The following is a 14,118-nucleotide window of genomic DNA, read 5'->3' as shown; positions in this document are numbered from 1 at the left end:
TGGAAAACTAGAAATCCACTTGCAAATAGAGCAACTCAGTGAATAAATATTGAAAGGGAGATTTTATGGTACTGATCGTAGTTGTCAGCATTGCATGCCTTCATGTGGTGTTATGGTAAAACGTGACGCGTGGAAGCTGAGGTTAGTCGGGGTAAGGGTTCTGTGCTGTGGTTCTGTTGGTTTCCATTTGATGCTTGGGGACAAGTTGTGAGAATCAGACAAATCCGGCCAGTCGGACCGGAAAACTGGTGACCCAGCACAAAAGCAGTCCGGGTAGATCAAAGGACCGAATAAAAAAATCTGTAAAAACCAGTTTGACCAAGTCTGTTCTAGTAAAACCCGTCGAACCAGCCGTTTTGGGAAACCGAACCGCTTCAGAATTTAGGAAAAAAACCTAGGCCTAGTTCAGTAACCCACCCCACCCCCAGCTCTCTCACTCTCACTCTCACTCTCACTCCCACACCCACAGAGGGACAGCGTCGCCCCCTCCCCCAGCTCTCTCACTCTCACCTCGGTTCACCGCCATCGCCGCTCGCCTTCATCGCCGCGCCTCTCGCCGAATTCACCGTATCGTGTGCTCTCGCCGGATCCACCGCACGCTCGCGTCTCCTCCGCTTGTCCCTCGCGTGCTCGTCGCCAGAGCTCTTGCTCCCTCTGTCTCGTATTCTGCTCGTCCGCCATCACTGCACCCAACGCCTGGTGTGCTCCACTGCTCGCGTCTTGCCTCTCTTCCTACAGCTGTGCTTCCTGGTGAGTGCTCGCGTCTCGCCGTGCCGTGCCTCCGTCCCTCCCTCGCCTTTCTTCCGCGGGTGTTGCTGCCTGCACTGCACTGCTCGATTCTGCCGCTGCAACAACAGTCGACATGTAAGTTTTTGTTTTTCCAGTTATTCTAATATTCTATATTAATTTTTCATACTTGATTCATTGATGTGATTTCTGTTAATTTTATTGTTTTTTCATTTATGAATCTGATTAGAATATGGCAGAGGTTGAACTTGAAATGTTAAAATGGTTGAAATGTTATTGTTGTTAATTTTATTGTTGAATTGGTTTATGAATTGGGCTATGAATATGTAGTGATTTTGTTGAGCGTTGAATTGGTTTAGGAATTATTTTGCTTGATTGTGAATGATTTAGTTGATTGTTGAATTGGATTTGCAGATTATGAATACGAAGTGATTTTGTTGATTTTTTATTGTTCCCTGCGCTCGTCGTCGCCGGCAGCAGAGGCAGCAGGTCCTGGTGGGCCGGTCTTTGTTGTCGTCTTGTTGCCTCGAGCAACGCCGTCAGGGTCCTCCTCCTCGTCAGCTTCCTTTGCAACCCGATTTGGTGAGTTCCAACAAATTCCCGTTCTTTCTGATTCAATTTGGCTGATGTAATTCATCACTGCACTCTGATTTTGTTGCTGAAAGTTGAATGTGTTAGTGAAATTCGTTACTGAAATCTGAATGGAGCTGTCTGCACCTCCGTGTCTTCCAAAATGCCCTTCATCCCTGCTTCTCAAATCTAGGGTTAGGTTTTTTCAGAGGACGCTGAACCCAACATCCCTACATTCCAAAGCTTCAATTTTTTCACTGAATCACTGCAGTCTCACCCGAATGGATCCTCTCATAAACCTCTCTTGTGCTGCTTTGGTGAGAGACGACAACTCTCCAGCTACATCAGCTTTGCCAGTTGACTCAGGTCAACGCAAAACCTCAAGCTTTCTTCCTTTTTCCTTTTTCTCTCATCAAGTAGTGGCTTTTCATTGAATTTGAATGTCTTAATTCATCATTTTCAGGTGCTAGAATAGGTGAGGTGAAAAGGGTCACTAAGGAGACTAATGTCTCAGTCAAAATAAACCTGGATGGTTGTGGAGTTGCTGATAGTAGTACTGGAATTCCCTTCCTTGATCATATGCTTGATGTTAGTAGTTTAAATTTATGTTTGCTTCATTGGTAGAATGTAATTTGAAATTTCAATTACTGGTCAAGCACACTTCTTGGTAGCTCACAACTTCAAGATTAAAAGTTTGCTTCCTTCTAACTTGGAAATAAAAATCATGGCTGCTAAAGATGAGTCACAGAAACTAAACATGACTATGACTTGTGTATTTTCAGCAACTTGCTTCACATGGGCTGTTCGATGTACATGTCAAGGCTACAGGTGACACACATATTGATGATCATCACACTAACGAAGATGTTGCTCTTGCTATTGGAACGGTACTGCAAACACCAGCTATATGAACTGTGTTTTCATTTTTTTTGGTCTGTTCCTAGAAACTGTAACATGCTTCATTATATGATATTTTTCTTCATCTTTTCCTTGCACAATGACGTCGAAGTCATTGATGGCTACAGTATATATGTTAGTTCTCAGTTTCTTACCTTATAATAGTTAGATTTATAATTATGCACTTTTTTTAAAATGATTTTTGCATTTAACTATTATGTTTAATCTAAGTGTTGTCTATTACTCCATCTTCAGGCTTTGCTACAGGCTCTTGGTGATAGGAAGGGTATTAATCGGTTTGGTGACTTCTCTGCTCCACTTGATGAAGCATTAATACACGTTTCACTGGTAATTTGCATACCACTTGCAGAAATGATCATTAAGCATTATTCAAAGTTTAAAATTTAAATATGTGAATAGGATTCATTATAGAACATGGTGATGTTAATCCATGTATCAATCCCATATAGTGGGACAACACTTAGTTGTTTCTTATTGTTAGGGGAGAAAGTGTGATTTTTTCTTTGCTTAGGCATATGATAATTGGAGTAGGTTTGGTATTACATTTGCAAATTAAACAATCCGATATTGTCATGCTGATTAATGTACATAAAAATAATTTGGACCATTGAAGTTCAGTTAGCTTTTGTATTGAGGCTCATGCGTTCTCAAGCAATAAATGCATACAAGGCTACTGAATTGTAATTAGAATTTTCAAGTGTGAATTATGTTCCCATTTGTTGTAAGCTTATTGTCTCAAATAAATTTGTTCGTTCTAATACTTACATCCTTCTTCCTAACCTTGTCCAGGATTTATCTGGCCGGCCACATTTAGGTTATAATTTGGACATCCCTACCCAGAGGGTTGGGACATATGACACTCAGGTCTCACTTTCATTTGATTATTTCATCATTGAGCTTAGAATTTTATTGAATAAGTTTTAGACTGCTGAGCCCCTAATTTTTCCAGCATAGATGTTATTTTAATGTGACACTCTTATTGTATTTGCTGTTGGCTATACTTTTCCCTTTATATCTATTCTTCATTGATGAATACTCTTAGTATCCTGTATGTAGTTGGTGGAGCATTTCTTCCAGTCCTTGGTGAATACTTCTGGTATGACACTTCACATTCGGCAGGTATTGAGACATCAGCTCTTTGTCATTTTAATCAGCTATAGAAATTGCATTTGGAAGTATAGTTCTGCATATTGTCACAGAAGTATAATTATTATAGATGTACTAGGCCTCTCAATTATTCCTTAGCTACATGGGTTAGAAAATATAGGTTCTTTTTGCCTCATGGCTTTTTCTATGGTCTTCATTTGTTGAATACATTTTCAAACTTATGATTTCTCTGGTTTTATTCTTTTTCTAGTTAGTGTTCTTTTATTACAAGTCTAACAACCTGTTAACGGAATACATATGTATTCCTCTGTGAACAGCTTGCCGGAAAAAACTCCCATCATATTATTGAGGCAACCTTCAAAGCTTTTGCTAGGGCTCTTCGACAAGCAACAGAGTACGATCCACGTCGCCGTGGAACAATACCAAGGTCTGATATCTTTGAACCCGATTTTATTTTATAATGAAAATCTTATTTATCCACTATATAATTCTGCTGGAATTTCGAAATCGTTACTTTTTCTGCCTCCTTCTTTCATAAAATGATCATGCTCCTCTAAAGTGACAAAGAAAATTGGTAAAGTAGTGAATTAAAAATATGCTCTCAGTTCTCCAATCAATCGTACAGTTTTTTTTTATCTGAATGTGAATATATCAAATTTACTTGTTAAATATGTTCATTGTGCATCCTTTTTATGTGTGCAGTTCAAAAGGAGTTTTGTCACGAAGTTAATTGGATTGAGCTACTACTAGATAAGCGGACTTCCGTAGTTCTTCACACACTTTCATCCACAATGAAGGTGCCTAGAATAGATGTCAGAGATGATAAGAGCCAGTACTGTTTGCCTGTACTTGTCATAAAAGTTACTGGCCAGGCACGCATTTACTCTTGGATATAGAAATAAAATAATTCTTGTCTTGTTTTTTCTTAACCAGTGCATTCAGCATACTCCTTTGTCTGTCGTGCTAGAGACTTGGTCTAGGCATAAGGAAAAAAAAAAGGGCATGAAATTGATTCCATTTTCCGCCCCCTACCTTAGTAACTGTAAATGTTAATCTTAACTAGGAACAATAACAATCATCAGATATCTAAACAACACCCTCCTTATAAGGGTCTAAAATTAAAGTGACAATTTACATGCAAAACAACACCCTCCTTATAAGGGTCTAAAATTAAAGTGACAATTTACATGCAAATTGTAATTATTTTCATGTGAAATTGATAGTTAAGAATGTTAGATAATTTTTTATACATTTGATTATATTATCATCTAATGATTCTTGAAGTAAATATTATATACCATAAGGTGTCCTGGTTTGAAACATTGTGATTTATTGAACGATGGTCTACAAAAATTCCTCAGTAATATTTAGGTAGTACAATATCTCAGACTTAACCTCCTCTGGCAATGGTGCAGATGGCCCTGCCTTCGAGTAAAAACTCGCCAAAGATCTAATTGCCTTCTCCAGCATAACGTATGATTCCTGCAAGCAATCAACCCAAAACATGATAATATATTTGATATCGATTAGTAATAGAATAACTTGTCTTTTGTGTAATAATTTGGGATGCATAATCTTATTAACAAAAGATCTACTTTTATACAAGAAAAATGAATCAATATAAACATTTTTCTTCTTGTACAAAAGTAGATCTAAATAGAATGCACTTAGAGTTGAAAGAAAGTATATACTTCTTGAACAACGATCTGCTTCCCCCTCCAACTCCCCAAATACTCTCTAATTGACTCTTTTGCTGCGTCTGCAGTTCTTCTAAATTTGGCAATGTCATCAGGTGGTTCATTCAAAGATTCACGCAGTGTTTTCACAACCTCTCTCGCTGACTTTAAGTAAGCCTTTGGCAACACCTTCCCTTTCTTTGTTTTCTCATTAGGATCAAATAATGATGTGATGGCCCCAACAATCCCTTTGTTATCATCATCCTCTTTTTCAGATGATTTCTCTTCTGCCCACACCATTGATGGAGTTAAACCACACTGGCACGCCGTGGTAACCAATGAAGTACTAACATCGACTATAAGCTGCCTGCGACTCGACGAAGGTTCCGAAGGAGGCAGTGCAATATTAGATCTGGATTGCTCTTTATCTGTTATATTGTAGAAGCTGTTAATAAATGAATGACCTATTTGCTAGGTGCAATTATGTTGTTGAATTTTTAGCACATACATACCCACAAAATCAAAGGTTTTGATCCCATGAGCTGGTTTGGAACTTGTAATGGAACACATGTTTGCTGCAAGGATAATTGCCATCCTCCTTTGTAAACAAATCTAAGAAATGTTAAGCTACATCCACCAAATACACAAGGCCATAGTTATCGGAACCGAACCGGTAAACGATTTGGTCATACGATTGGGTTATCGAGTTACTGGTTCAACCAGTAGGTTACTAGTTGAACCGGTTAATCCGGTCACAATTAAATATAAATATAAAATTACAAAAATAAACAAAAAGTTAAAATAAAAAATTCAAAAGCACGTCTTCACAAACACATTAATAACAATTAAGTATCAATTCTTAAACATAACTAATGATGCAAAAATAAAAAATAAACTAATCATGAGTACATGATACTTTCTCAATTTAAATCAAAAGAGCAAAACATAATACAATAAGTAAATCTAGTAACAGGACTGATCTCAAAATTGGCATTTATATCTTTATCCAAAAAATTTAGAACTTGACCAAATACTGCATATGCAAGAATCAAATGTATCAATACTAAGAATAAAATTTATTCTTACAGCAACAAATTCAACTCATTGATAATTTTAACAACAAATTCACCTATGATAGTTTTCATCAACCAAAAATTTAGCTCCAAAGATGATTTACAGCAATAAAAAATTTAGCTAAGTGCTTATTTAGTCAGTAACAAATTCAATGTTCGGTGATGATAATCAGCAACAATTCAACTCATGATGATTTTCATCAATCAAAAAAATTAGCTCATTGATATTTTCAGCAATAAATTCAACTTACAGCAACAAATTCAACTTATAGCAACAGATTCAACAAATCCTACTTCATTCATAATTTACAGCAACATTTAGTTCAGCAACAAGGCAAATTAATTGATTAGCAATTCAATATCTCAAAATACAGGGAGAAGTGAAATCTGGAAAAGACAGATCAGGGGAAGTGATGAGGCAGGGACTCACCAACGGTCCACGGTGACTCGGCAACGGCTCGGACCCAAAACCCGAAAATGACGCGCGACGGAAGGCGACGAAGCAAGCCACGACCCCAGGACAGTCCACGGCGACAACGAGGACCCGAAATCAGAAGACGACAAAGCAATGACGACCCCACGAGTTGCTTCTGTCGCCGGCGACGAGGAGCTCAGGGAAGGCCACAAGAAGTTGAGACGCCGGCGAGTGTGACTGAGACGAGACTCGAGTGAGACTGAGAGAGACTCTAGTGGGCTAGTGGCAGTGGGAGAGAAGAGAGAGTTTGAGAATGAGAGTGACGTTCCTTGAGGTAGCGTTTGGTGGAGAGACAGAAACAGAAAGACTGAGACTGAGAGACAGAAACTAAGAGACAGATATTGAAATAAATCTCAGTATTCTGTTTGGTGCAAAGTGAGAGACAGAAATTGAAACAAGAATAAAATTCTAATTTAATTTGTACAAAGGGTAAATTTGGAATTAATTAATTGAAATAAAGGTATTTTAGGTATAACATATTATTAAAGTTTCAGTCTCTATCTTTAAAAATTTTAGTCCCTGTGTCCCTACTTTTTGGAGGTACTGAAATACTAAAATTTTGGAAACAGAGACATAAATTTTAGTACCAGTCTCTGAACCACCAAACATGATACTGAGTCTCAGTCTCTCAGTCTCTGTCTCAGTACTTCCAAACAAACGCTACCTGAGAGTCTGAGGGTGAAGCCGTGAAGGTGAGGTGAGGCAGAAGAGTTAGGGTCATACAAACCGGCTTTTTGGCGGATCTAATGCTTAAACGGTTCACAAGCGGCTCAGTCCGACTAAATGACCGAGTTTTTCTTTTGAACCGACTGAGCCGAACCAGACTTAATAACCATGCTTTTTTTTTTTGGTCAAGTACCCCTTACACATACATCCCTTCCTTTTCTCAATGGGTTTCATATATCAACTTTCTAGACCTAGCTAGGATTTGAATCCAGTGCACCTCCTAGTAAAGCAAACATAGTTGCCACTAAACCAAGCGTTGCAACTATGTGAATGGGTATAAGTGAATGGGTCTAAACTAATAGTTGCCACGTTCCTTATTTATCACTTATAATTTATGTTTTTTATTATAATTATATACGAAAATTATATATGTGAATGGGTCTAAATTATCTATAATATTGTAAATTAAAAATATAAAATACATAATATATGTATTAATATAAATAATTATAATAAATAATATATAAACAATTTAGGCTCACGAGTTGACTTAGTTGCAGTGAGTTGTTTGTTCAACTTTCTGTCGTTTTTCTTTGTTAAAAAATAGGGAAAAAAAAAATAAAACCTCTAACTATGGCTTTATAACATACGCTTCCTTAGTTAATGCAATTTAAGATTTTCACACAACCCGCATTTTGAACAAAATATCAACCTCTGCAAAGATAAGATTTGATTATTAAATTCATTCATTGATGGATCATTGCAAAATAATTGAGACTCGGAATAGGTCCTAATCTTAGACAAAAAGAATTGGGAGATGCTTTAATAAAGAGGCTTAATAAATTGGGTATTTTAAATTTTTTTAATAAATTAGAATAAAATTAATTTTTATATAATAATAACAATAAAATTTTTTTTTAGAGATTTAATTATACTTTTAAATTCTTAAGAATTTAAATGTTTACAAAATAAAAAATCAGAAATATATTTATTTTTTATCAAAAAATTTGAAAATATTTAGTTTAGATTGCGTAATTTAATTGGATCAAATTGAGTCTAATAATTATAATAAAATAATTGAATTTATTATTATTATTATAATAAATCGATTTTGTTCTGATTTATTAAAAAATAAATTATTAAACAGTTTAATAAAAATATCCAATAATAACATAACATATATAAATATCTTTATTAAAATAATCTCCAAAAAATTATATTATCAGACTATTATCAGACTACGTTTTCTGTGTTAACAAAAAAAACGTGTTCATAAAACAAACATTAAATTGTTGACTTAATGCATATCCATTATTAACACAGATCACGTGCCCTGATTCGGGTTGATCTTTTGCCAAGTCATATAAGCTACTTTGGCCATAAATTAATAAGGGATGTATATAATTTTTGGTGACAAGGGATGTATATAATTATACACAATGATTCACTCCTTAGAAAATATAAATTCAAAAAAAAAAAGGAGCAAATATTTTGTAACCATGCTTCATCAGCTATAGCACACGCACATCCTCAGCAGAACCACTTGCACATAATATTTAGTTTTCTAAGCAACAAATTTAAGCCAATCAAACATTAGCTTCAAAAAGGAAAAACATACAAGTATACAACTCAAATAATGAGAAAAAGAATACTCACAAGTCACAACTATGGTATTCGGCCAAACATGGCTTTCCTGTTGTTAAACTCTCTCTTCTTTGGTATCCACCCTCATACACCTTCTGTAAATAAATATACTGAAACAGCCAAACAGGCAGTCCGAACTCCCATTTTTTTTTTTTCTTGGCGTAAAGTATATATTTTTGTTCATGAAGTTTGTCAAAAATTTTAAAAATATCTATAAATTTTATTTTATTTTAATTTTGTCTCTGAAATTTTCGATTTGTATCAAATATATCCATGATAGTTAAATTTTCAAAAAATTTAAGACTAATCCAATAATAATACATGACAACTATGTCCAATTTATTTGTGTTGAAGATTGTTTTTGTGAAATTGTTGCTGAATTGATCCTAAATTTTTTAAAAAATTAACTATCAGAATATATTTGATGCAATTCGAAAACTTTTAAAGACAAAATTAAAAGAAAATAAAACTTAAAAATATTTTAAAAACTTTTAACAAACTTCAAAGAAAAAAAAATATACTTTACTTTTTTTGTCTCTGAAAGCAAGAATTCAACACAAAAAAGTGGAGCTTATTACAAGAAAACTTGATTTATCGGAGGTTGCGGGAAGAAGATTTTCCATATAGGTTTGCATAAACGATCCTTGTTCGGAACACAAGAATCATGCATAAGATTGCTGCAACGATGCAGAGTCCAGACATGATCATGGAAGTTATGAAAAAGCATATGGAGCCATTACACGTTAGTGGCTTGCCATCATTAAGCGCACGCGCCATGACCGATCCTAAATTTGGAAAATGATGATCTCCTTGAGCTTGCTGTTCTGCCTCATAATCATAGATTCTGCTTGCTATAAGACTTGAGAAGACAAGTGTTCCTGCAGGGTTTGCTAGAGTGATGAAATTGTACAATGCACCAAAGTTTCTCAACCCGAACAATTCAGAGGCAGTGGCCGGAACAATCGCCCAATGAGCTCCATAACCAAGTCCAATCAGTAGAGTGCTGATATACATTGACCCCGGCCATCCCATCGCGATGAAAAGATGGCCGACGGTCATAATAAGTTGAAATACAGCTAGTGCAGCTGGTCTTGGATAGACATGATCTCTGTTCAAACAACAAATTAAAATTCTTGATAGGGACATAAAATAGTTTGATCAGTGTAAAACCTGTTTTGTACCTTACAACAAGCTCAGATATGTAGCCCCCTCCGACACGGCCGAGGAAGTTCCAAATACTGATGAGTGAGACAAAGATATGTGTATTGTCATATCCAAGAGACTGACTCATCTGACCAAGATTGTCGATTACAGTCAAGCCGGATCCCGAGCCCATGATCATGGAAATGAAAAGAAGCCAAAAATCTGCCTTAATCAAAGCTTGTCTCAAAGTAAAATCCTCCCCTCTGTGTGGTCCTCTCCTCCTCTTGACTCTCACTGCTCCTTCAGCAGCTGCTTGGAGTAGCTTTGATTGCAATTGCGCGATACGCTTTCGCCGCTCTGATGCAGGAAGCAAGTCCACTTCCTTAGGCTTCTCGTCTTCCAGCTCACTTAATAGCACTTCCTCGGATTCCTGTGGTGACTTTCCTAGATCTTTACTCTCTGGTTCTGGAAGCAGTGCCTCTTCCTCTGGAGACTTTTGATCCGGACCGAAAACTAATGCGATAGGAATGATGAATGGAACAAAGAGAATCAAGAACAGGATGATTGTGAAAGTCATGATTACAGGATTGCTCACATAAACTAGATCTTGGACAACCATGACTCCCATCAAATAAGCAGCCAATAGGAGGCACACTCCATAGACAAATGTGAAGCTTTTGCCGTCCGTTGGACGCACTTGTTTGTGACCTCCTACAGGTCTAACAATGAACATTAGACCTACTCCTACCAATGCTGGACCAACAGCAACCATAAATACCAATGATGCATGATCAGGGGAATGGATCACTGCATATATTTGTGTCAAGATTGCACCACTCAGCCCTGCAAAGCCCTTCAGAATTCCGACCACTGGACCCCGGCTTTTGGGGAAGTTTTGCACACAAGATACTAGAGAAACTGTGTTGAAGTAGGTTTCACCATTTGTTCCGATAAATATGAGAACACAAATCTGCATAGAAATAACAACTAATCATCTTATTTGGGTTATCTGATAAATAAAATAACTGAAAAAATATCTATGTTCTTTATATTATACAACATTTTCAAAGATTAACAGCATACAAATGAGTTTGTGCAACAAGAAAAAAAAAACCTTTATTGAACCGGAACAAACAAAATCCAAGCCTCTGGTTGACAGTATCAACCTTACCTTTACTATGCTCACAAAATGAAGAGCCAGTTTTTCAGTTGTAAGTTTTCTAATAAACCACCAAACTTAATGTTCCCATTACTAGCAGGATTCAATACTAATGTATATATTCACCATAAGTTACCAGAAAGCTGGAATGGGGATGTTTAGGTGACTCGTTTTCGGTATACAATTCACTACTTTTAGTAACTAAATTATAAGTATTCAAATTTCAGCTACTGCCACTTGCCCAACTTAAATTTATGCAAGGTAACTTTTAAGCTTGTTCCCATGTTTGATCTCTATTTATTAATGATCTAAAGAAATCTTGGGCAATAGTTATGTCGAACTTAATGAAGATTGATGCATATATGTTTCTATTTTCTAATTTTGAGTACTCTAATGAACAGCAGAAACTTAAAAGCCGTAGTACAAACATCTGAAAGGTAGATCTGTTGTTATAAATATTGACCGATGTTTGTCATCATGTGTCACGTGCTCACATGTGAGACACAAGATACTTGACAGCTACAAGGAAAGAAATGATTATAAAATAGAGAGTCCGTTCAGCACAGATGCAACACCAAGACTCATGAGTTGCAAAATATTGGGTTAGTAGTTTAATCACCACATTTTTCACATCATACATCCCTTTCAATGTTTTAAATGCAAGTTGCAACTTGTAACCAATCATGCTTGCACAATAATGCTTTACACCCAAATTTAAAATCATGCATTGACTACAAGGTGACCACTCACATGCGAAATTAATAGTTCAGAATCGTTCTAATTTAATCAGACATGTCATCCAAGTGTTTTCAACTATTAATTTTAATGACTTCATCTGAGTTTCCACCTTACTACAAAGCCGAATATAAAAAAAAATGAGGAAAAAAGAGAATGTAATGTCTAGTGTCTGGTATTACACAAAGGAGAAGAATATATAAAACAATGAAAGAAAATTCCCAGGCCTTTTATGAGGCAAAAAGATGGAATATTCATTCAATAGGTTATGAGGTGTAAAGAGCAATCATAGACTTTGATTCCAGAATACTCCAGAACCATCATCACCTTTACGATTAAAGTCCTTCCTTTTAAGATTGAAGAAACAGTATAGAACTTTACTCCAGACCATCCATGTCATAAAGTTTCATTTATGAAAAAAGTTGAATTTTAATAAGTGAAATGATAATTTAACAAGGAAAAAAAAAAGATAAATGGATCAAGAAACTGAAAAACTAAACATCACTCAATAAAACAAGATGGTTTCAATCAAAACCAAATCCAGTGGTTCAGATAATCTCAGGCCAAAAAAACAAAAAATACTGATAGGTACTAAAAAAAGGAGATATATATATATATATATATATCTAAGAAAAGAACAAATTTGAAGAATTTATCAGTATTTGACGACCGACTAATTTGATGATTGATCAAAACAAAAATCAAGAGAGAGACACCATGGTATTATGATTGACAGTAACATCACGAAATCAAACTAAACCAGAAAAAGTCAAACTAGTAGAAATGAAATTAGCTACTTGATGATCCAAAATCCAAAGGGTGAAGAAGAAGAAAGAAAAGAGATCGAAAGGGAAAGAAAAGACTCACAGCCCATAAGGGAAGAGTTGGAACTCTAGCAGTAACAATCAACCAAACCCAGCCATAGCCAATAAGATTGAGAAGAGCACCAACTAGTAGAGAAGCCCAAAGGGGCAAGATCTCACAGAGGATTCCAGTAACAAAGCCAACGGAATCACCAAGGTCCTTAGCTACACCAACCATGGCAAGTTGCTTCTGGTTGTAGCTTAAGGACTCTTTGATGACTGGTGATATGCTCCCAAACAAGTACCCAATCCCTGCCCATGATTGTAACCACATTGCAGCCACAAACACCAGCCATCTACTTCTGTATAAACTCACAAGCTTCTCCTTGAATTGACCCATCATCATCACTCGCAAAAAGGTGTGTTTGATGAGATGAACACTCTTGTTGTGCTTCTGGCTGCTGCGGCAGGAGACTTAAAAAGAGATATTATTAGGAGCAGACACAGGTAGCGACAAAATTGGTGTGAGTAAGTGGTGATAGTGTTTTCAAAATGCCAAGTGGGAGAGAATGGAGTTTAACAAGCTTAATAACCGGGTGTAATGTACCGACTCTTTATTTTGATAATACTGTATAGTGTATACCAGTGTCAGATAGATAAGTATTTAATGGGAAGTTTGGAATTCATGGATTTTTTTTAAGAAATAAAATACAACTTATAATTAAAAAAATTCTTATTGAATATAGTTTATTTCAGTATATTTATGTATTTTTAAAAACGATGATAATAATTGTTATCGTTAAATATGATTTATTTTTTTAATTTATAATTAAAAAAATTCTTAAAAAAATTATATTGGTTATTTGTGTATTTTTTTGTATTTCTATAAATTATTTGTAGATCTATATACTATTTAGAAATGATGATAATAGATTAAAAACGCGAAATTTAAAAAAGTTGAAGGAAATTTGTCGAGGAATAAGACAAACTCTATCATTTTTATAGAGTTTGCTGGGATACAACAAACTTGCTCTAAAAAAACAAAAATCGTATTTGGAGAATTAAAGTTCAAAAATAGTGTTTGGAGAAATATAAATTTTTTTATTTTATTTCTGAAAAAAATCCGGAATTCATGTGGATTGTAATTTTATGAATAAAAAAATTATTTTTTTATTGAGTTATGCTACGTGTACACTAAAATCAGTCATCAAAGTCAGTCACCAATATAAAATATATATTAAAATATAAATACATATTAAAAATAAATTAAACCACATATATTTATACATAAATACATTAATGACTAATTTTAATGGCTGATTTTAATATATAAATAATATTTTTTTCTTTATAATATGTCTTTTGCATATTGATAATATCTCTCATGAAGAGTGTATTTTTT

At 35.2% G+C, this 14,118-nt stretch overlaps 3 protein-coding genes across 8 annotated transcripts; 1 reads left to right on the top strand and 2 right to left on the bottom strand.

Moving 5' to 3' along the window:
* The first annotated feature begins 122 nt into the window (after window positions 1–122).
* Window positions 123–4,271, top strand: LOC112789049 (imidazoleglycerol-phosphate dehydratase, chloroplastic). 3 transcript variants are annotated; one of them, XM_025830787.3, is made up of 10 exons: window positions 123–864; window positions 1,162–1,329; window positions 1,413–1,683; window positions 1,781–1,905; window positions 2,100–2,204; window positions 2,470–2,562; window positions 3,025–3,099; window positions 3,292–3,354; window positions 3,660–3,769; window positions 4,045–4,271. In XM_025830787.3, the coding sequence occupies exons 3-10, from the start codon at window positions 1,449–1,451 to the stop codon at window positions 4,070–4,072; spliced, it is 834 nt and encodes a 277-aa protein (XP_025686572.1). In that variant the 5' UTR covers window positions 123–864; window positions 1,162–1,329; window positions 1,413–1,448; the 3' UTR covers window positions 4,073–4,271. The 3 variants fall into 3 exon arrangements, with proteins under 3 accessions (XP_025686572.1, XP_072090665.1, XP_025686581.1); XM_025830796.3 differs by having other exon boundaries at window positions 411–864; window positions 1,426–1,683; XM_072234564.1 differs by having other exon boundaries at window positions 367–864; window positions 1,162–1,683.
* Window positions 4,272–4,524: 253 nt separating this feature from the next.
* LOC112789063 (photosystem II D1 precursor processing protein PSB27-H2, chloroplastic) lies at window positions 4,525–7,583 on the bottom strand. 3 transcript variants are annotated; one of them, XM_025830806.3, is made up of 4 exons: window positions 6,522–7,583; window positions 5,531–5,645; window positions 5,034–5,446; window positions 4,525–4,824 (listed from the first exon to the last, which is right to left on the bottom strand). In XM_025830806.3, the coding sequence occupies exons 2-4, from the start codon at window positions 5,610–5,612 to the stop codon at window positions 4,687–4,689; spliced, it is 633 nt and encodes a 210-aa protein (XP_025686591.1). In that variant the 5' UTR covers window positions 5,613–5,645; window positions 6,522–7,583; the 3' UTR covers window positions 4,525–4,686. The 3 variants fall into 3 exon arrangements, with proteins under 3 accessions (XP_025686591.1, XP_025686600.1, XP_025686607.1); XM_025830815.3 differs by having other exon boundaries at window positions 5,531–5,616; window positions 6,522–6,887; XM_025830822.3 differs by having other exon boundaries at window positions 5,531–5,630; window positions 6,522–6,787.
* A 1,179-nt stretch (window positions 7,584–8,762) lies between these two features.
* LOC112789046 (protein NUCLEAR FUSION DEFECTIVE 4) lies at window positions 8,763–13,355 on the bottom strand. Of its 2 annotated transcripts, XR_011880696.1 has the most exons (4): window positions 12,781–13,353; window positions 10,058–10,989; window positions 8,889–9,984; window positions 8,763–8,796 (listed from the first exon to the last, which is right to left on the bottom strand). XR_011880696.1 is itself a non-coding variant. In XM_025830773.3 (3 exons), exons 1-3 carry the CDS (start codon window positions 13,120–13,122, stop codon window positions 9,468–9,470), a joined length of 1,791 nt encoding a protein of 596 aa, XP_025686558.1. In that variant the 5' UTR covers window positions 13,123–13,355; the 3' UTR covers window positions 8,763–9,467. The 2 variants fall into 2 exon arrangements, 1 of the variants encoding a protein (XP_025686558.1); XM_025830773.3 differs by having other exon boundaries at window positions 8,763–9,984; window positions 12,781–13,355.
* Window positions 13,356–14,118: the final 763 nt, after the last annotated feature.

The sequence above is a fragment of the Arachis hypogaea genome, chromosome 1 (assembly GCF_003086295.3).
Source record: "Arachis hypogaea cultivar Tifrunner chromosome 1, arahy.Tifrunner.gnm2.J5K5, whole genome shotgun sequence".
Taxonomy (NCBI): domain Eukaryota; kingdom Viridiplantae; phylum Streptophyta; class Magnoliopsida; order Fabales; family Fabaceae; genus Arachis; species Arachis hypogaea.
Note: the sequence above shows the minus strand (reverse complement) of the source record. Positions and strands in the feature narration are given on the sequence as shown.